Source organism: Epinephelus lanceolatus, chromosome 8, assembly GCF_041903045.1.
Source record: "Epinephelus lanceolatus isolate andai-2023 chromosome 8, ASM4190304v1, whole genome shotgun sequence".
NCBI lineage: Eukaryota > Metazoa > Chordata > Actinopteri > Perciformes > Serranidae > Epinephelus > Epinephelus lanceolatus.
The window spans coordinates 31319587-31341997 of record NC_135741.1 but is presented as its reverse complement, the minus strand read 5'-3'; the positions used below and the strand labels follow the sequence as shown (position 1 = coordinate 31341997).

General features: G+C 40.6%; 1 protein-coding gene across 3 annotated transcripts in view; it reads left to right on the top strand.

The window, feature by feature from the left end:
* Nucleotides 1-22411, top strand: part of celsr3 (cadherin, EGF LAG seven-pass G-type receptor 3) — a 144470-nt gene that overhangs the window by 41519 nt on the left and 80540 nt on the right. For all 3 annotated transcript variants that reach the window (XM_033628742.2, XM_078170193.1, XM_078170192.1), the window contains exon 4: nt 19405-19627. In XM_033628742.2, the coding sequence (XP_033484633.2) occupies nt 19405-19627 (223 nt within the window). The remainder of the gene's footprint in view (nt 1-19404; nt 19628-22411) is intronic.

The window sequence follows — 22411 nt, the reverse complement described above, 5'->3', positions numbered from 1 at the left end:
CAAATTGCTTTATATGAAGCAACACATTAAAACCAACAATAATAAAAGGAAATGGAAAACCTTGGAAGTATATAGAATACATTAAACTGGACCAGATTAGAAATAAATGAAGTAAAACATAATAAGAAATAAAGAGGAAATGTGCATTAGATCAAGTAAACACATTTATTGATATCAGGATAAGGGCTCATATAAATATATATATTAAAGAGAGATTTTAATTAAGATAACACTGACTCAACCAGCCTTATTTTTCTCAGGCAGGCTGTTCCAGAGCTTTGGGACCCTCTGATTTAAGTAGGTGTAGCAGCAGGTGAATGCTTCATCCGTAACACTGGACTCTTTAAGGATGACTGAGCCACCTCACCCTCTCCACCACTAAGATAAAGACACAAGGATTTCACAATTCATGTAACCTCAGGCTCACCCTCTGTAAGCCACAAATTTAACCTCAGGATAAGAGAGGTTTGACACTTTGAACGGGAGTTACAACAGCTTTGTACCCATGAGACAGTAAACCTGCTGTGAAGAAAGGTTAACACTACCTGTATGGTGCCAGCTGTACAGATGTAGTGCTGAGAAAATATTACGAACACTGAATCAGCAGAGGTCACGTACTGTTCAGCAGAGTAGTGAGAAGCCAGTGACGCTGTGGTGCTGTATGTTAATTATGGTGTGTTACAATCCAGGGTTAAAGATTTGCTTGATTCAAGTGTGAAAAGCTTTTTAGTTTCCTGATGTGTTACAGGACTCCTGAAGTCCTCAAACAATTACTTGACTTCAGTGAATAATCCTTGACTTTGGGACAGATTGACCAGTGCTGCTTTAATGTGCTCACAGGCCATCTTCACAACATTTTTACTTATCATAGCAGGAGAAGCACAGGTGTCACTAATAACATTAATGATTGCTCCTTTCTTTTCAAGTGTGTTTTATAGTCGGACCCTGAAACAGATGCCACCAGTTGTAATTCAGGCATTATTAATTTTATTATTTGCACTTGTGCTTGTCAAGTTAAAATGTTTGCTGTTAAAAAATGGCTACTGAAGACCTTGTTAACACAGCTACAGTTAACCCCTTGTACTGTAAGTAGTCAGTTGTCTGCTTGTTTTCCTGCAACTCATTTCATACTCGAATGTAGCAAACCAAAAATAGCTAAACAGAAAACAAAAAAGTTAAAGTAAATTAAAATAATCTCAATAGAAGTCTGAAAAGAATGGAATAATTGATTATGCCTTTGAAAAATATTGTAAGTTTCCTCAAAAAGTGTTGAAGTGCTCCGTATTTTGAAATCTTGGTATTAATATTGCAAACAAATGAGCCCACGTTTGAAATAGAAATCTCAATTTTACAGCAGTGTGTTATTGTGCTGCTGTTTCTCATTCTAAACAGATTCTCTGTTAATCCTGTTAGTGCTTGTTGAATAGAATATGTAATTTCTTTCTCAGTCATATGAAAGGTTTATGCATTTTAACAGACAGACATCTGCCTCCTTATGTGGAATTAATTTCGAATGGGTGAGACAGCTGTTGTGGTGTTTCAGCCAGAGACTAAATGTGCAATTTTCAACCTCCAGCCAACTGAATGACCAATCAAATACATTTCCAAATGCATGCCACATGGACTAAAATGTAGTATAAAGGCTGCCGTTCTTTGTAGTGATGAACGTGTGTGTTTGGCTCAGATTATACCTTCTAGACCTGAAATTATTAACCAGTGCTTTTAAACTAGAATTTAATCTGAATCAAGCCTAGTTTTAAGGCAAGTAATAAAAGGAAACATTCATATTAAGTACAGAATAATCAGCTTCTGCTCCTCTAAGAAATAAACCTCTTTATTTCCAGGGTGCCTCACTTTAGAGTTAATCAAATGTATGAGGGAAGTTGTAGTCCCACCTCCTGCAGCTACAATGCTAAACTCATCTGAGGCGCTGCAGTCTGCACTCTTTTATTTATACGAATTTAAATATTTCTAACCGCAAGCGCTCAGTTCTCTTGGAAACATGCAGAGCTTGCAGCGCCGACGGGAACGTGCAACAGTCATTAACCCTGAAAACAAGAGGAAGACCTCAGAGGTATAAAGAGAAGCTCCCAGTGGACAGTCAGCCTTAAAGACGCAGATAACAGTTGACAGAGAGAGAAGATATCTGATGGTTTTCAGAAACAGAAAGAACATCGAATCAGAAGTGATAAAGAGACATGCACATTATGCAGATTATGGTAAGATATAATACAAGGGATACGCCTTGGAAAGCCTAGAGATGCAAAGAGGAGATGGGAGACAGAGAGGGAGAAGCATGGATGCAGACTAAATTAGTTTGTGAGAAGATAAAAATGTTGAGGTGTGAGAAGAGAGGGCAGGTAGAAATTAAATCGCTTGGTTGTGTGAAGCGATCTGTATTTTGCACAGAGGGAAGATGAGAAACACAGGATGAGAGAAGGGGATGGAGAAGAAATGCGGTAGGCAGAGGTGAGATTAGTTTTGGATGTGATAACGCAGATATGCATGTTACACTGAGAAATTTAATCCAGCAGATAGGGAGGGAAACAGATCACACATACAGAGCCAATTAGCTGGAGGTGGCTAAGACTATGTCAGGCTTGTGCAGAATAATGCTGGTGTATAAGCATGTTTTAGCTTTTTGAGGAAGGTGTAGACAGTTTAAAATTAGAGAAAGAAAGGACTGGGAAGAGTAGGCTGAGGAGTGAGGGCAGAAATGTAGTGGGTTGAGGTGAGATTGAAATGCAGGGATGGGATGAAAGAGAGAGCTGGGTGGTGAATACAGAGAAAGAAGGGACTAAATTATGTTTGGCAAGATTAGTTGGAAAGTATAAAGAAGGTATAGAAGGGACAGAAATAAAGAATTGACTGGAATGAAGGGGGTATGGTGTTAGCACCAACAAGTTGTGTGTGGAGTTGTGAGTGAGCTTACAGTTTTTCTCGAATGCTAAGACACGTTTCTTTTTGTGCTCCATTTCACAAAATGTTAAACACAAATCCATAACAGCGCCCTCATACAACAAGCTTTCAAAAAGATTTCAGGACAGTTTGTTACACACTGGAGGGGTCAATTCAAAACACTGCTACTAAAATGTTTAAGTTTTTAGAGAAATAATTTGGAACTTTGTGAAATCACAGTGCTGACTATCCAGATAACTCTGTCAGGAACAGCCTGTTGAGAGAAATTCAAAACAGTACTGTAATTTACAGTATACATCTTACAGTGGAGGAGGTAGTACTTCTGTTTGCTGCTGACTTTTGCAATGTCACACTGACAAAACATCAAGGAAGAGTCCATGCAGAGTAAAATACCCAATTTCCTGAAGGTTTAATTCCATAAACAGCAAATGTAGAGATTACTCAGCATCAGCATCAGCGCTCTCTTCAGGCCATCAGGGAAAAATGGGGAAAAATACCCCTGTGTTCCTTTATCCAGCCCTGGATAGATTCCACAGACACATCACTACAGGCGCCCATCATTGTTGGAAATGCTGACGCTGTCAATTCACTGGAGGACTCAACTATCTGGGTTTGAATCTCCCTCAGACGGACGGCATTACTGTTACTGTCAGTCACCATATTCACCAACAGATGGCCGCCTCTCAATTACTGACCTTTGGTCATGCATCACTGTGGTAAAAACTACAATGAGGGAGGAGATTCAGTCTATATGCACTACAACATCACGTGTATCACAGCAACAACAAGGCAAATTACTTGTCTTTCCTTTTGAAATTACAGACAATAGATTCAGCCATGCAACAGCTTAGGTTTGGTTGCACTGGCTGTCCAGCTTCTCTCATAGTCCTCCATGTATGAGCACATGATGAACTAGGGTGGAATGAAGTTACAATTACTGTTGTCTAGCAAATTTGGCATTGCATACATGTTCACATTGTATGTATCATTCTGTCATATTGTCTTTGGATATGCCTCATGGCCCTGTTTATTGACCTGTGCAGTGCTGATTAGTGTGATAACAATTTTGAGGCTTCGTGTTTACACCTGGAGAAAGTGTAGTATTTGAGTTTAGGTTGTGATGACTTGAGTTAGTTATATTGAGAGCGTGTGTTTTGAGCATTTATTGATATATATATATATATATATATATTTTTGTGTGTGTGTGTGTGTGTGTGTGTGTGTGTGTATGACAACTGACCGGACAATCTGCAAAACTGTTGCTTATTCTCCCAGTGGTGCACACTTTGGCAGTCTGTGATAAAGTGAAAAATGTTCAGTTTAATAAACATATCCCCAATGGCAGAGCTGAGCCATGAAATCACAGCTAATTATTAAGCTAATCTGACTAATTATGTACTTAGCAACTCACAACTCCCACATGAAGCCAAAAAAAGATGTTTTGAACCTTTGTATTAAGCGTTGGACTAATAGTTTTCTGCAAGACGGAGGCAACAGGACTCACATTTCATTTATTAATTTATTTGTTAATTTTAAGACAAATCCAATTAACCAAAACTGTAAAAAACTAAACATAAGTCATTTAAGAATTAAGGACTAAATGGAGGAGTTAATTAATCAGCCTTCCACTGATAGCATGTATTATATACATAGCTTTTACACAGCCAGTTATTGTAAAATTAATCACAACACAGTAGCAAATAATAAGACTATTACAATGTACTGGGTGGAGAACGGAGTAATTTAAAGTTAGCACATTTGCAGAGAAAAAAGAACAAAAGAAAGACAAATGACAACTCAATTAGTTTGGGAATGATAAGACACAATGTGAGGACTGAGAAATTCACAGCGGGCGGATGTCAGTGACAAGCTCTCGGGTGATAAGACAGCGCCAGTATTTCAGGAAAAACAGACGAGCGAGGTCTTGGAAGGTGGAGGAAAGATCGCTTTTCAAAGTGTAAAAAAACATAATGGTATGTGAAGATATATCATGCAAGAGATGAAGTTAGGCAAAAAGAGCCATTTGAAAAGACAGTTTGAGGACAGAATGAAACGGAGAGGAATGAGAGATGAGTTTTGTGGGTAAAACCAGGCTGGTTTGGTGAGAGTGTGAGGAGGGAGAGACAGAAAGAAGTCTCAGTGACATTAATTTTAGAGGTCATTAATTGAATGAGTGTGTGTGTTGTGTGTAAGAATGAGACCAAATTAGTTGATGAAAGGGTAAGAGAGAATGAGGTTTGCATGTGTGGGTGTGTGTTTGTGTGTGTGTGTGTGTGTGTGTGTGTATTTGTGTGTGTATGTATAAGAGAGGTAGACTAAATTACTTTAGGGAAATTAAAAAATAGTCAGATGTTGGCTGTGTGTGTGTGTGTGTGTGTGTGTGTGTGTGTGTGTGTGTGTGTGTGTGTGTGTGTGATAGAGCAAGCATGCAGGACACGCAGGGAGAATAAATGACTTTGTGGAGTGAAAAATAAAAAACATTACGTGGTGTAAACAGCCAGAGCTTTTGGGATGAGGTTTGGAACGAGCACAGATTGTGTAGGAGGAGACAATAAAGGAAATGGAGACATCTAAATACATAATAGACATAATTTGGAAATGTGCATGTTATATGTAAAAATGCGCCGCAGGGAACATGATTTGCTGAGTTGAGTGGGATAAATGCATTAAACAGTGTGAGAGGAAGGAGAAAAGAGTCTTAAATTAGTTTTGGGGAGATAAGTTGGCGAGCATGGGGAGAGGGAAGGGGAGGGAGGCGGAGGGAAAATTGTACAAGTACCTCAGGCCCCTCTGCGGTGTTTGTGGGAGATACGGATGTCATGTGAAGAATTAAAAGTGAATGCTGTGCCTGTTATCACAGTGTACTTGTGGTATTTTGGCGCCAGTGGATACTTGTACATTTACACGGTCTTCCAAGCATTACATATACAGTACTTTGGATGTTCCTGATGCGGAGCTGCAGACTTGTTGCTGGTGGAATCATAAATAGCACGTGTCACTCAAGATAGCGGTAATGTTTTCGAACATGAAAGGTATAATGCAAGTGCAGAGACACAGAAACTAGGACTGATGGATGGATGGATGGATGGATGGATGGATGGATGGATGGAAAAAATGATGAATGAATGGATGGACTGACTGTATCTGCAAGTATCTGCATAGGGTGCAAGTTTATTTTGTGGGCAATAATGAATATTTTCCAGCAGATAATAAATTCACTGAAGAAGGAGGTGAGGCATACATGCAAATTTTTTGTCCTACACATTCAAAAACATTCTTGCTTCCGTGTGGCGCACCCTCCTGAGACATTTCTATCAGTGCATGTGGAATACCTACTATTTTTGTATCAAGAAAAATCCAAATGTTGTTTATTTCACAAATTCATGTTTCCTTGCATGTTCCTATTGAATGATTGCGTTTGCTGAAATATTACTGTGCAGTATTGACATGAAGTTGGATTGTGTGATCAGCATTGCTTGCTTCTTCATTTAAATCTACCCAGTGCTAGTTGTTTTAATCATTGCAGTAACATTATCAGGTAAGTGCAAAGTTTCTCATTTATATGCTTTACTCACAGGTGTGTGAATTGACCTGGATATGAAGCATCCATAGTGCAAAATAATACAGCGTTAGTTTCTAAAGAAAAAAATATGGAGCCCACTCTGCTCCTTTTCTCTTCTTGTAAAGTCCAGGCGTAACACTGAGGCTACATGCATGTAAGGGAAACACTGTTTTTATTGAGATTACTGATTTTAGCTGTTTGTTGAGATTTACATACAGAGTGAATATCTGTTTAAGCTGAACATTGAACATTGAACATTGGGTACATTGGATGTTTCAAGTTAGGAAATAGTAGGAAAAAAAAAGTTGTCAAAAAACTAACAAAAAAATGTTTGAGGAAAAGGAGGAATAGAAAATGAGAGAAAGAGAAATGCAATATGACAGTCAAAAGAATTTAAAAGAAAAGGCTGCAGGGTGAGGTTAAAGCTAAAGAGACTTGAAAATAAATGTGGGTGGTGAATTCTTATCAATATCTAGGATCTGATCTTCAGAAAAAATCCAAAAAAAAGGCGAAAGAGGTTTGTGAAGGAGGTCGAGGCAGATGAAAGTGGAAATGGGGTGAAAAAGCACATCAAGAAATGTGAAGGAGAGAGCAAAAGGGAAAAGAGGCAGGAGATTGAAAAAAGTGTAGAGAGGCTTTGAAGCAAATAGGCGTGTATGGAAGGGAAATACAGCGAAAATGAAACAGAAACAGGTATGTAGAAAGGAAAGTTAGCAGAGACATGATAGGGAAGAGGAAGGGAAGTGACAAGAGGAATATGTTAGAGAGATGACAGAAGGCCAGAACAAAACATGATTACCTAAGATGACTTGTAAAGAGAAAATAACTAAAAGTGGAGTACTATAACAGGGAAGCAGTGGGAGAGGAGTGGATGGAGAAAAAAGCAAAGGAGAAAAGATAGAAAATGTGAAGAAGTATGAATGGACGAGTGGATAATACAGAAAAATAAAACAAAGACGCCTAAAGGAAGAAGAGAGGAGATGTTAGTGATGTTAGTGGGAAGAGGAGGCGTGAGACTGTTTGAGGGAGAAAGTGTAAGAAGTTCAAATAAAAGTTAATAAGTAAAGAACTAACAAATATAAATACATTTACTGTATCAGGCTCAAATGCTTCCAGATAGAGTCTTTGAATACTTTAAAGTTCTTTGAATATTAATCGATTCCTTTACCATATATATATATATATATATATATATATATATATATATATGTAATATATATCTCAATTCCCTCTCGAAATTCACATGAACTGCTCTTCATATCAGCATAAATTAGATCCAACGTCCAGCACTTTTTAAAGAGAAAATACATGGTTTGCCTGTTACTCCTCTTTATTTCCTCCTTCCAAAACAGGAGTTGAGTTTCCATTAAAGGGCCAGTGTGTAATATTTGGCATGGTTTATTGTCAAATCTGATTCTGAATCTGAATATTCTACCCATTAATATGTTTATATAAGTGTATAATCGCTATAAAATAAAATTCGTTTGGTTTTCGTAGCCTTATAATTATGCTTTTATATATATATAGCAAGGGCCTTGCTTTAGAGAGTTCGCCATCTTGCGCCACCATGTATGTACGGCAGACCGAGCGGACAAGCCAGCCAGAGAACGTGTTTCGAGTATAAATAAACCAACGAAGACAGCGGGAGGAAGTTAGAAGGAGGAGGAAACAGCAGAGAGTGTTAGTAGTTCGTCGATAGAGAGAAGTGAAAAGTTTTTTTAGTTATAAAGTTTGCGAATGGACCACACTTACCACGCAACAGGAGAGAATGAACCCGAACCGTCATCTGCGAGGAAAAGAAGACACAACTTCACTCCTTGTGATGCACTCTCTGCGGCGCTTTTCCTCCTGATGATATATCTCCCCAACGATGGTAGCAGTAGCACCGAATCCCATTCTGTGCAGCAAAATGGGAGCGGAGGATTCAGCCTCTCTTCTCGCCCGCTCAGCATCCAAGTTCCTCATCTGTATGCTCCGGCTCAAACAGGTATGGCTCTGGGTCTGTGTCCGCTACAAGAAACTCTTCAAAATCACGTTCAAAGTTGTCCATTGCAGCTGCTATAGTCCGGAGATATTGCTAGGCTAAATAAACAGCTGAGCTCTGTTTACAGGCTACGCTGTCAGTCAGTGTGCGGGCTGGAGATTGGTGGAGCAGAGAGGGGAGGGGGTGCCCGCTAGGTATTGTAAACGAGTATGTGTGTATGGAGTGTGTGTGTTACGCTAGAAGAGTCAGAGTTTGGGACGGAGTCTTTTACCCCCTGGAGTGTTACTGGAGTTTTTGGAGTGCTCAAATAAACTGGCCTTTTTCCCAAACGCTCCTCTGGTCTCCTGCTCGTGAGGGATTCATTACAATATCATAACATGGTTTAGATTTCTAAATAAACATTCACCTCATCACTAGATAGACCTACTCCTGAAAAACTTTGTGCAAGGCTTTTTGTCCCTACGAGGCCACCGTCATTTACCCGACGGGAGGGGTGAGCGAGTGAGCCCTGCAATCTAGAATTTGACCATTGTTGTCACTGTTTTCAACCCATTTTACACAGTGGTCCTTTAAACAAAATTATGACTGGTTTGTTAACTGCATGTTAAACTATGGCCAGATTCCCTCCTAAGTTACTATAATACAAGTTGCTGACAAGCATTGTAGCATTTAAAAGACTACTTTTGAAATAAAGTCTGGCACAGTGCTCACTTCACATATGACTGGGCCACATTACATCACTTTCAGCAGACTTCACAGAGAACATGGAGGGCAAAACATTATTACTGATCTGTTTTAAAGGCTCTCTTCCTAAGCTTGAAAAGTTTTTGTCCCATACAGCAAACATCTCCTCATGATCAACTAGCTACATGTCCTCTGAATATGCTGTGAAAAAGTCCAGTCTCTATAGGCAGCCCAGGCGCGGTGCCCAGAGAGGCAGTTAGAGTGAGGCTGAAAAAACTTTTCAAGCTTAGGAAGACTTAGAGATCCTTTAACCAATATTCTCTGTCTAGCTCGGCTAAAATCACAAAAACACAGGGTCACAGCATGTTAGCGATAGGGATGGGTACCGAACCCCGGTATTGAACGAGCCCCGGGGCTACATTCTTCAAGACCGCAGTATTGATAAGCTCTGACCTTAATGGTTCTGCTATCGGTACTGGAGCAGTCACTTTTTTTTTTTTTTTGCAAGATAAACCTTATCTTGCACATTTATCTCACCAACTCCGTCAATTATCCGTCATTGTATGACAGGGCTGTTGTTACAGTGACACACACACACACACGACAGCGCATACACCACTCGTAGCTAGTAGTCTACCTTTAGATAGATAACGATGGCGGAGAGAGCCAAGAGGTCAAAAGTGTACGTATTCCTGTCAGATACGGCGGCCATAGTGCTCCGCGGCACATGGTAATGGCTTACTGGCAACGGAGAAGCCTGGCTCGAGGTGCAATATTTTCATCTTTGTTGGTGTCATGACTGTCCAGAAGTACCTGAACAGCCGAGGTATATGACGTGTCAGAGGGGAAACGAGCCGTTCACGTTACTCTTTGTGGCAGGTAACGGCCCACAAACCTCACCGCACTTTAGGGACTGTTCTTTACTTATGAAGGGACTGTGCTTAACTTGTCAGGGGAGGAGGGTGGCTGGTTGATTTTTATTTTATTTATTTATTTTATTTTGATCCCCCCTATGTTAATCACTTATTGATGCTGTTTTTGAAGTATGAATAAGTCAATAAGTAATTTATTCCATTGAAATATCATTGATGTGTTATAGAAAAGTGATTTATCTTTTTATAAATGACAAAAGGCACATCTGCCTCATTTTTGCTGTGGTATCGTGATACTACTCAGAACCATGATATTTTCACTGGTATTGTACCGTGGGTCCCAATTTTGGTACCATGACAACACTATTATTTTATGTATTTTACATTTCAAGTTGTGAAAAGTAAAATGTTTTGTTAAAAAACTATTTTGTTGCATAATGAGAATTGAGAAATAAAGCAATTTATTTTCTTAATTTGTTTTTTGTTCTTCCTCAGAAAGTATCGATAAGAGTACCGTTAAAATACTGGATCGATAAGCAGTATCGATAAGAGTAGTAGTACCGTTAAAATCTTAACGATACCCATCCCTAGTTAGCGTGTTGTTCACTACTCAGCCTGTTTATAGCTGGTAGCCTACAGACCTTATCTTTACTTCACCTGTTGGGTTAACTTAGCAGATTAGATGACAGGCACTTGCCTGTCCCACTGTCATTACAGACACGTTAACTAACCACAGACACTTTGCTTGTTCATGGGTTCACAGTGGTGCGCTGGTGCAGTTAACTGTGATGTCACTGCAGAGCGAACACGGGAAACCCAGGAGTGGATATTTGGTGTTATTTTTGGCATTAAAACTCTAGCTCACTTGGTAGTCCTTCCAGCAGCATGGGTTTGATTTCAATCAAGGGGAAATCACTGATAATCGGTCTGCCTACTTCCACCTCCGAAACATCAACCGCCTCCGCCCCTCTCTCACCCCTCACACCACCGCCATTCTGGTTCACAGTTTAGTCACCTCCAGACTTGACTATTGCAATTCCCTTCTGTTTGGCCTCCCCCAGAAAACCCTCCATAAACTTCAACTGGTACAGAATTCAGCAGCTCGCATCATTTCAAGAACACCATCCACTCACCACATCACACTCATCCTGCAGCAGCTCAACTGGCTCCCCATTACATACCGCATTCAATACAAAATCCTACTCCATACATACAGAGCCATCCACAGTCTTGCCCCTCCATACCTCTCTGACCTCATTAATATCTCTGTACCTACCCGTACCCTCCGATCCTCTTCCTCCATCCATCTCTCTGTCCCCTCTGCTCGCCTCGTCACCATGGGGGGCCGAGCATTCAGCCGCTCGGCTCCCCAGTTTTGGAACTCCCTCCCCCCTGACCTCCGCAACACGGACTCCTTACCCCTCTTTAAAACCAGACTGAAAACCCATCTGTTCAAACTCTCATACTCCGTCTGATCTTTGCACTGTCCATTGTATTTTATTGTTTGTTTTTATCCCTGTTTTTATGCACTTCTATACTTTTGTAAGGTGACCTTGAGTGCCATGAAAGGCGCCCTTAAATAAAATGTTTTATTATTATTATTATTATTATTATTATTATAATCTAATTTGTGTACTTTCACTATCTACATCAAATTGAGTGGTGTCATGATTCCCCTTTTAATTTTCAGAATAGTAACAGCAGTCGTTTTATTTTGTCTCTCTGTGTAATGCTAAGCTGTAGTGTCACCTGTCTGTCAAATCATGTGGGCGGGACTATGACGTCTTTCTCTTACTTACTTTACATTCTGTATGTGCCAGAGGGTTTTTCCTGAAAAACTGCTACTACAGATTGAGTATTTAGAACAGCACATGGAAAAGCTCTTATAGGATATGGCTTGAATTGTGTCAAATTAACTGATGACAGAGTCGCAAAATACAGCATTTATTAATATGAAAATGTCACAGAGATTTCTGACTCATTACACTTCTCATTATGCTTCTACATATAGCTCAAAATTAGCAGAGCGCTTGAAGGCTTTTTCTTGTGTGGGTGTACAAGCACCGAAAAAAGGGAGCAAGACCTAAAGAGGCAAGACAAGGAAGGAGGAAGGAGAAGCAACTGGGAGTGTATTGGCCTCTAGGGATGTACCATGTGTTGGGGTGGAGGAGGGGGGGCGATAGAGTAGGCGGTTGGGCGGAGCGAACTAAGATGCCGGGGGGTGGTTTAAGAATACTGGCTTTGATGAATAAAACATCCGCGTGAATGAAGGGGTGGTGTGAATGCATTAAGCCAGGCGTAGAGGAGGAAGAGAGGAAGGAAGGAAAAAAAAGAAATGTCAAGATATGGAAAGAGAGGAAGAGGAGAGGGGAAAGGAACAGTAAAACGTAGAGCGTTTTATATATAGAGATGTAAGGTGGAGGGAAGTTAGAAAAGGAAGGAAGGAACGAGGAGCTAGGGGAGGATGATGGAGGGATAGGAAGCGGGGAATTGAAACGGCACTCTGCTTTTAAACAGTAAAGTGTAGGCGGAAAGAGTCAGAAGTTTTCAGACTTAAAGGGGGGTTTAAAGTCTTTGTTGCGTGGGTGTGTGTTGTGGATTATGTATATGTAAGTGGATATGTCTTTGTGGAGGTGTCCGTGATGAAAATTTAGATATAAAAAACCCTATAACAAATAAAAGTCCAGCAATCTACATTTGACTGAAAGCAGAAGTATTTCTAGCAAAATATACTAAAGCATCAAAAGTTAAAGTAGTCATTATGTGTAATGGTCTTTTTAAAAATGTTATTATACACAGCTCAATAGGGTATTATCACTGATCAACATGTAACCTGCATGTTGAGTAGCTTGTAGCTTGTTGAATTATATATTCACTGTTTGCAGCCTCTCAAATGTGAGGGGTAAAGGCTCATTGTTTTATGTCACTGTGAAATTAATTTTTGGGCTTTGCCTCACAAAAGAATCAATGTGAAGACGTCTCAATTTTGGAACCTCAGATGACAGAAGATTGTTATTTGTTTTTTTTTTTACTCCTTTATGACATTTTCTAAACTAAACGATCCATAAAGTCGTTCAAGTACCTCGAAATTGCACTCAAGTGCAGTTCAGTTATGCTTAAGGTACTTGTTACTTTCCACCAGTGGGATGTGTGCATGATGAGCTGAGGTGTTTGTGTACCGGTGTGTGTGCCTCTATGTTGGACTGTGTCGATGCATTCAGCGGTAGCTTGTGTGTCTGGGTGTGTCTGTCTCCATTCTGGTGAGTTCATTAAAAACCATGTGGGTGTGTACACAAAGTGCTTTGGTGTGTATGCGTGAAGAATTTTAAAGTGCTATCTCGCTATCGGACACTCACCATTTGTTTAGTAATCGCTTGACCTTTGTGTCCATGTGAGTCCGAATGCTGAGCAGAATTAGGAAGTACACACTAAAGGAGACTCTATTTGTGTGTGTGCGCGTGTGTTTCCTATCACTGCTGATCAGTAATGTGGGCGCCTTCACATTGTCTGGGCAAAAGATGCGAATAAAAAGACTATGGTTGAGTCAGTCTGAGATCACGTCTGCTCTGTTTTACTTCCTCTAATTAGTGTGTGTGTGTTTGTGTGTGTTTATGTGTGTGTGTGTGTGTTATTTTTGATACTGTACGTGCGCATGCATAGGTGTGTTTTTGTTTATCTGTCTGTCTTCCCCCCTCAATTTATTTCCTGCCAGTCTGTCAAGTGAGTATGCATAATGAACCAGCATGTGTATTTTGAGGTGTGTGTTTGTGTGTGTGTTTAAGTCTCACCTCCCGCATAATTCATGAGTATTAATGTCTATTGAGTTCTTTTAATATTAATGAGAAGGTCTGCATGGGTGAATAGACGCAACAGACAAAGGCTGGGAAATTGTGCTGTGTGTGTGTGTGTGTGTGTGTGTGTGTGTGTGTGTGTGTGTGTGTGTGTGTGTGTATGTTTCCCTTTTTAATTGGTTCCCTGTTGTGTGCACTTACATGGAGGTATATGTTTAATGTGAGAGGGGAGAGAGGATGAGAGAAAGCTAAACAAGGCCAGACAGATGTGATAATTTCTGTGTCCTTGGGCTATTGTTATCTGAGCAGGATGTGTGACTGGGTGTCTTGCTGTGTGTCCTCGGGGTGATATAGTGGTATGAGAGAGTGCGTTTGTCAGACAACAACTGGCAGATATCAGCTGCCCGGCGGCAGGAGCAGAGAAATGGTGTGGTGAAATGGAGTGATGAGAAGTAGGATGGACAAATGCATAAACTGTTATTGTTAGGGGTGTAACGGTACATGTATTTGTCCTGAACCATTTGGTACAGGACGTGCGGTTCAGTACATGGCATGTGTTCTGTTCACCCTGTCACCCAAATAGTCCAAATATTCTATTTGTATGTACTGCTCTCACATGTGGAGCAGAAATACTGGAGCACAAGTTTTCTTTGGGGAGTTTTTGACAGTGTGCTGGGTTAGTCAAGCTTGTGTTCAAATGTCTGCTGACATTATTCAACTAAAGCCCGGCGTATCTGTGGAAACCGTAGACTATAAAAATAATGGATGTAGCTACTGTGAAGTCACCCATTGAAGCCTTGAGCATTTCGGCCATCGCCATCTTTGATTTTTGGAGCCAGAAGTGACCAGATTTAGCCGAGAGGCTGGTGCTGTGGAGGAGCGAGAGGTGTACAGTATCTGACTGAGAAGCCAAGGACACTATTAGCAGATAGCCTGTCACGCAAAGCACCCCGCCCTTAATTATGCTTAACTTTAAGCCTTAATGAAATGGAAACAGGTGAACCTTATAAAAATTCACCCCTCTACAGATGTTGTGAACGAAGGAAATTAGTTATAGACCAAAACCATGTTTATTTCTGCTGTAAACTTTATAATTTTAACATTAGGATCTATGGGGATTGACTTGCTCTTGGAGCTAGTCTCAAGTTGCAATTAAAAAAGCTGCAGTTTTTGGCACTTCTGTGTTGGCTTCACTTTTTAGCCCTGGAGGTTGTTGCTTGGTGGAAAAACTTCATACATTCCATTTACGATGGCGTCACCTGAATGTGTCAATCAGCAGAATGAGACAAAAACCGACTGGGAGGCAAGTTCCTCTCCCCACAGCATTCAGGCAGCCTCCCACTGTGGATTCAGACCATGCCAAAGTAATTGATGCTATGAAGCTATGCTATTGCTGCTTACATGCAGCCAAACTCACAATAAGGTTACTGTAACTTACGTCAGAGAGAATACCAAGTTAAAGCATATGGTAAAAGTACTTAGACCTGCTACAATGTAGCATCCAGAATGAATCAAATATTAATCATGATCACGATTTTGGCTTTGCACAATTAAATGAACATGATCGACTGCGATATTTATGTTTAAAATGCGTGCACCACCCATAAAAACTCTGCTGCTCACCAAATCAAATGCTTCCTAAACTAACCGCTGGCCTCCACTTTTGATTAGCTGTCAGGCCACTACAGGTGCACCATTTAGTAGCAGCCTGCGGAAAACTCTCCTTACTTTTGCGACTGCAGAGGGGAAAAACAAAAATCATTCGTTAACGTTACCGCACTGTTTTTGTTAATCCTTGACCATGTCCAGCATCAACTCAGATATTCATAACAGCATCGCTTCAGCGCATCACTGTACCATCACCGATTAATATCGACACAACCATAAAAAGAGAGAGAAAAAAGGAATAGATTACTGTAAAAATGGGGAATAGATCAGTGGAAGTTTTCTCGAGCGAATCAGTTATCAGAAAGGAGATAAGGAGGGATTTAAAGTTTAGAAATGTATGGAAGTTTGGCAGAAATCAAGCGCAAAAAATGAAAGAATGGAGCAATCAGCAAGTACAGATTCAGAGTGTGCAGGGACACACTTGTGAGCGCAGAATGGGGAGTAAAATAAAAGGTTCCTTTGCTCGCTATCTTCAAAGCCAAGCCTTATGAGTCTTAGCAGTGTGTATCCCTCACATGGAGGAGGATAGATGGACTGTAACTCAAGCACTTTAGACCTTTGAATCTTGTACAAGCTCTAAATGTTTCACCGCTTAATGCATCACACTGTGAGCTTCAGTTTGGGTTGTACGTGTCACAGATAGTCAGTATCAGTATATGAGTAAGCATGTGTGTGACTTGTGCATTTATGTGTGTGGTCCTGACTTGCCCCCAGGTGTGTGTGCGTAGCTGTGTGTGTCCATGTCTTGTATATGTCAGATAATATTTGTGTCCCAACAATCATGAGGAAAGGTGAAGGCTTCTATTGACTTACAACAGCAGTGCTGTACGTCATCTTTGTGTGTGGTTGTTTACTACTGTGTGTGTGTGTGTGTGTGTGTGTGTGTGTGTGGCTGTTAAGACGTGAGGACCCTGCCAGTGGGTACTTTGGCATCTAAAAGCAGCACAAACAAGTGCCAACAGAGACATCTACATGATAAAACCCAACAGCCTCGAGGGCAGGGGCAATGATCTGTGTGTGCGTATGTCTGTGTGTGTGTGTGTGTGTGTGTGTGTGTGTGTGTGTGTGTGAAAGAGAGAGAGAGAGAGAAGAAGGGCAGAGGGAGAGAGAGAGAGAGAGATTGAATGTGTTTTTGTCTTTGTTTTAGAAAGAAAAAATCCGTATTGTATCTATTATTAATGTGCACGCATTTTTGTTTGTTTATTTGTTATCTTCTTATGTGTGCATGTGTGCCTGTGTGTGTGCATGTGTGTGTGTGCGTGTGTGTGTGTGTGTGTGTATGCCGTCAGCAGGTTCTAAAATGAGTCCATAAGGAGCCATCTGTCTTAAGGCTAGTTTCAAACCCTGTCTGCTCTGTTTATATGGAGGGCACTGGGTGTGGGTGTTTTTGTGTGCAGCTGCTAAATGTCAGACAATGTGTGTGTCCAAATGCGCTCAAGGAAAGGTGAAAACCAAAAAGAAAAGGAGTGAACGTCTACTCCTACATACCTTTTTCATGTGGGTGATTGTGTATATATGTGTGTGTATTTATGTGTGTTGTGTGGGTGTTTCTGCCTCTCGAGACACTTCAGACTGGCGCTTGTTTGACTGGCAGCCAAATCTGTGTTTATTCTCGTCTGCAGATTTGTTTGTGTTGTTTTTTTGTTTTCCACACACTTCTGAAACAACAGAATCGCAGTCAGCAGGAATTCTTTCCCCACTTTTTCTCCTGCATACATGCACCTCTAAATACTGTACACCAAGTGTTTTATCGCTGTCAACTCTAATTTTGTTGTCATTTATATTGTGTGTTATTTTGGGGGATTATAAAGGTTAGTCCTCTACAGCAGTTACTTTCACTCCTGTTCCTCAGGAATCAGCACCCTGCTGCTACCACCGTTTAATCAAGTGCTAATTTACATCTAAAGCGTCTGGTGAATGCAGTTCACTGCCTGAAAGAAAGCGATCAGGAGTCTGTTGAGCTGTTGACGTGGAACAAGAACCACAGCTTGAAAGTCTGGGGCAATTTCAACACCCTAATGTTAAGTATCCTTCTTCAGAACCTATAGAAGGTTTCAAGTGACATAACAACCTTTACTGAGAGCATTGATGGTCCAGTGAATAGCTGATTGCATTATTGAATGTATGACTTACATTTTAAAATAGCTGAAAAGGCACAGTCAGCTTCTTTGTTGTTTATATGTAGTTATATATGCATTGCCTATTTTTCATAACGCTCTTTTTAGAAACAAAGGAACAGCTCATTTTACCTAAGGTTCGTTCTTTTAGGATCTTTCAGGATCTTTCAGGGTTTAACCCAACTGTCATACTGATTCAGCAGTTCACAGTTAAATTCAACTGTTTTCAGTTCGATCAGGAGAGAATATTTAGAGAAGAAAATGTTTAATACAGAATATGAGTGTACAGATTAACAGATGATTTGTGCTGATAAAGATTTAACAAAAGTCTTTGGCTCTTAGACACCAGAGGGAGATATTTTTTGGTCAATTGACATCTGAGTGGCAGCAAGAGAAATCCCACAATGGAGTCCAGACACTGGTGTGGTGGCTGATGACTCAGAGGCTGCTGACTGTTGAGAGGCATGAGGCTGATGAATCCATAAAGACGAGGTTGTGATGTGGAGGTGGAGGGTGCGCAAGACAGCAGCAAGCAAGAACTTCGGCAGAGAAAGAACCATATTTAAAATGAGAAGAAGTAAGATGATAGGCTGACAGAGAAGGTGTGTTGATTGTGAATCAGCCGATGACTCAATGGACAGACGGAGACAATGACACCAAGAGATAGTGAGCATGCGTGCAAGGAGATGAATGGCAGGATGAGAAAGAAAACTTCCAGCCTGAGCATGAAAAGTATTGTCTTCCTGACTGAACTTTTGGTAGAGCTTCATTAGAGCTGAGATGGTATGGATTTTTTCTTACCACAGGGAAAAAGCAACACATCACCACAGTTTGGCAGTTAACCATATCCTCACTGTGCTGCATTTTTATACACTGATAATCTGGAAACATCTCTTGCTCACCTCCTGGCACCATCCCACTCTCTATCCTCTCTCTCTAGTACGAGCCCAGCAGTCATCAGGCTTTTAATTTATTTCATTTATGACATTCACCTTGGCCACGATGGAGATTGAAACATGGACATGACACTAGGTGTATGTTTGATGCTTTAGTTTGGCAGTAGCATTGTTTTTCGTGAAGGCAGTGCTAAAGATGAGAGAATACCTTGCTTATGCACTCATGAAGTATTGTTCATATAATTCGTGTCAAGGAAGAAAAAAGATACGGAATCCACTTTTTCTACTACATAATTTAAATGAATATATGTCATGCTTATGGCCTAATGCATAACATGTTTAAATCATTACTACATTTTAGCTCAACCATAATTCTAATTCGCGCATGTCGGCCTCGGGATCTTGACCAGAGTTTACAGTAAAGCCCTGTGGGTTTGAGCAATGCTTGGGTGCACAGCATGTGTTTGTTGATGAGTGCACTGAGGTCAGAGCTAAGGAAAATTAATTGACTGAAGTCTCAGTGGAACAAACACTTGAGAAAATCTGCCTTTTTAAAATTTCACTTAAATCCTTTTATGTTGATACAGCGAAGGATGCTGCAGATGTTCATATTTCTATGTTTATCTTTCTGCCTATCTGTTGAGTGGGTACAGTATATCCTAAGACTGTGAATGTAGTGAAATGAAGTGATTCTGTCGACCAGTGAGTCCTCGTAAAGGGGGCTTTTATTACTGCCCGCAGCATAAACTAAAGTATTCTGGTGAACTCCCACTGAGTCACTGATTGCTTTAACAGATTGTGAGATTTTTGGCTTTCAGTGTTGTCAGGATTTTTGTAGAAGTGTTGTTGCAATTCCCACTGAGGTTTAACAAAGCTTGAAGTAATGAATTCTTTTTATTTTTAACCCCCAGGTGACCGGTGTGAGTTCGACCGACGGCAGGGCAGGTGTGTGCCAGGTGTGTGTCGCAATGGAGGTACGTGTCGGGAGCTTTTAGGTGGTGGTTTCCGCTGCGAGTGTCCTGCAGGAGGCTATGAGCGTCCATACTGCACAGTCACTGCTCGCTCCTTCCCGCCAAAGTCCTTCGCCATGTTCCGGGGCCTCAGACAGAGATTTCACCTCTCCATCTCGTTAACGTGAGTAGATTAAGTAAACTGGAAGTTTTATCTTTTCCTTTTCTTTGCTTCTCTTTACATTTTTATATTTGATGGTTCAAATTCAGTTTCGGTTTTGATTTTTGATGTATGCCTTCCTTACTTTCTGTTTCCATCTCTCATCATCCAGTTGCACTCAGACAGAAATTTATAACCACTCCTCTTTGATTCTCAGTTCTCTTCCTCTTACGGAGTCTCTCTCCTCTTTGCTTTAATCTATTTATTTCATCTCTGTCTCTGAGACCGATCCTATTATTCATGATCTCCGCTGCCTCAACTTGCCTCTCCAGCGAGAAGTGCAGTTTCTCCTCTCTCTCGTCTTTCATCTGTCAATTTACTGGTTTCAGTAACATCTCCTTTGCTTTTTCTCTCTTCTTATCTTACATCTTATCACCTCTGTATTCTCCTCTTTCAGTCTTTCCTGGTTCAGCAAAGGCTCCAAAGGCAAATGCTGCATATCTGGTGACCCAATGCTCTCTGTGTGAATATAGACCAAAAATGGGCTTTTAGTGAGAGTTAGCTGAGTTGATGTCAGTTCAAATTTCTAATTTAATACAGACTGCCTTTTAGAAAATATAATTGAAGTAGACAATTTAAAGACGTTGGTGCTCGGGGCTTTTAAGCTCAGATTTGAACTGACGTTAAAAGTTAAAAATCTACAAATTTTATCAAGGGAGTACTGACCTGCATGCAGTCTGTAGAGACATGTGAGTGAGATCAGTTCTGCATGCAGGTATTTAAAACTTCTTGCTTTTATACCTTGCTGCAGCCTCTGAGCTTGTTTTGTTTGGTCTCAGATGTAACAGTATGTCAGTGCAGAAGTCACTGATCGTCTCCTTACATGAGGTCCTTTGTCTTTGTCTTGCTCGCCCACCAGCATCGTCTCCCTGTTGCTCCTTCGCCTCTTGATATATGAGTGGTCGCCTATGGGAGATCTGAAGTGGTCCTTAAGAGTGGTCAGGCAGGATTATGGGATGGTTGCCATGGGTGATGTCGTCTAATGTTGGTTGCTAAGGTGATGTTGCCCATGGGGTTGTTGCTAAGCTGATGTGGCCACCATGGAGTGGTTGCTATGAGACTTGGTGGTATTATTGCCAAATGAGATATTGCACATCGCTGGTGTGTTCAGCCACTACAGTGATTTGTTTCATTGATTTTGTGAACACCAGTTGGGCATTGATGGTGATTCAAGGAATTAAGTGCAATGTGATTATTTCTTTCTTGAATCGTAAGTGCTATATCGTAGGCAACTGGACTTGCTTGCGTTTCTTGAAGACGTTTCGCCTTTCATCCAAGAACCTTCTTCAGTTCTAAATGACTGGTACGAAGTCACAGGCTTTAAACCCTGTGTGGGTGGGAACCCTTGCAGAGTTGTAGGGGTCACATGTGAGCTCTCAGTTTCAGAGTTTTGTGACCTTAACGACTCTTATGACTCTTGGATGAGAGGCGAAACGTCCTCAAGAAACACAAGCAATTCCAGTTGAACTACGATGTAGCACTTAGGATTACCATGACCTGGATGACTGAGAATCTTCAGTGACAAGTTCTTTCTTGAAGATAAGTTTAGTTTATGAGGATTTTAGAAGTTTTGTGGTAGAATGTCTTGTCTGGAAGACACCAGTGTACTATAGGCAAGTGTTGCAGCAATGGTGTAAGAGTAGTAGTAGTACTTTTGAGAAAAGTGAATAATGTTCTTTTCTTTGAACAACTTAAATCAAGGTGCCCTTGAAAAAGGCAGCAGTAGTGTTGAACAGGTACTGTATGGTCTTTTTCAGCACTGCCCTGCTCCACATTCAGTCAAACACATATACACCTGGGAGCTCCAACCTTCGCCCTTCAGTGCCTTGCTCTGAAATTGTGTGACTGTGGGGTTGGTGACACTCTACCAGGGGATCTTTGGAAAGTTTTCAGATTTATCAGTTAAATGAAATTGAAATGATTATGATGTTAAAATGTCTTTTCTTTTTTTTATGAAAGGCTTAACGAAAGGCTGAAAATGAAAAGACGTTTAAATCTAAATCTAATATTGTAATCTAACAAATCTATAACTCTTACAGTTTGATAATGTTTTTAATACATGTCTAATATTCTTCTAATATAATTTCTCTTGTGTTCTATCATATAACTGAGACCACGAGTATGGAAGTGCGAAAAATTGTTTTTGTGAAATTTCAAGGGACAGTCATGAGGGGGGATATTCACTATCTTATAAGGAGTCCTTGACTGAAAGAAAAATGGAGAAACTCTTCTCCAGGGCTCCACATTAGTAGATTTAGCCTTTTAAGACGGTGAAACCCTTGATCTTATTCCTATTGTTGCTGGGCAAAGTTGCTTTCATTTTATCTGAAGGTGACTAATTTAATAGTGTCCAACTGAACAGTAGATGCTGTGAGCCCTCTTCTTCCCATGACATCAGTGTTTTATTTAGTGTCCTGTTTGCTGCCAGCTACACTCCTTGGCCTGATTTTCACATCAGGCCCAAACAGGACTTAATCATTATTCATGTCACTCACTTTCTCCCACAGCATTTTATTTTCCCACTGCAAAAAAATCTTCCTTTTTCATCTTTTCCCCAAAAGCTTCTTTCAGAAGTTTTTGCAGTTGTAACTCTGCCTAAGAAAGTCAGGCGAGTAATATGGCACTGTTGTACTATATAGGGCTGTGACAGTATAGATATGCCCTTGCTGCAAAATTGTAATGTATGCAAATCATGTCAGGGAGAATTTGTGTATGAGGGTGCTGCTGCTATGTCTGAAGTTGTTGGTA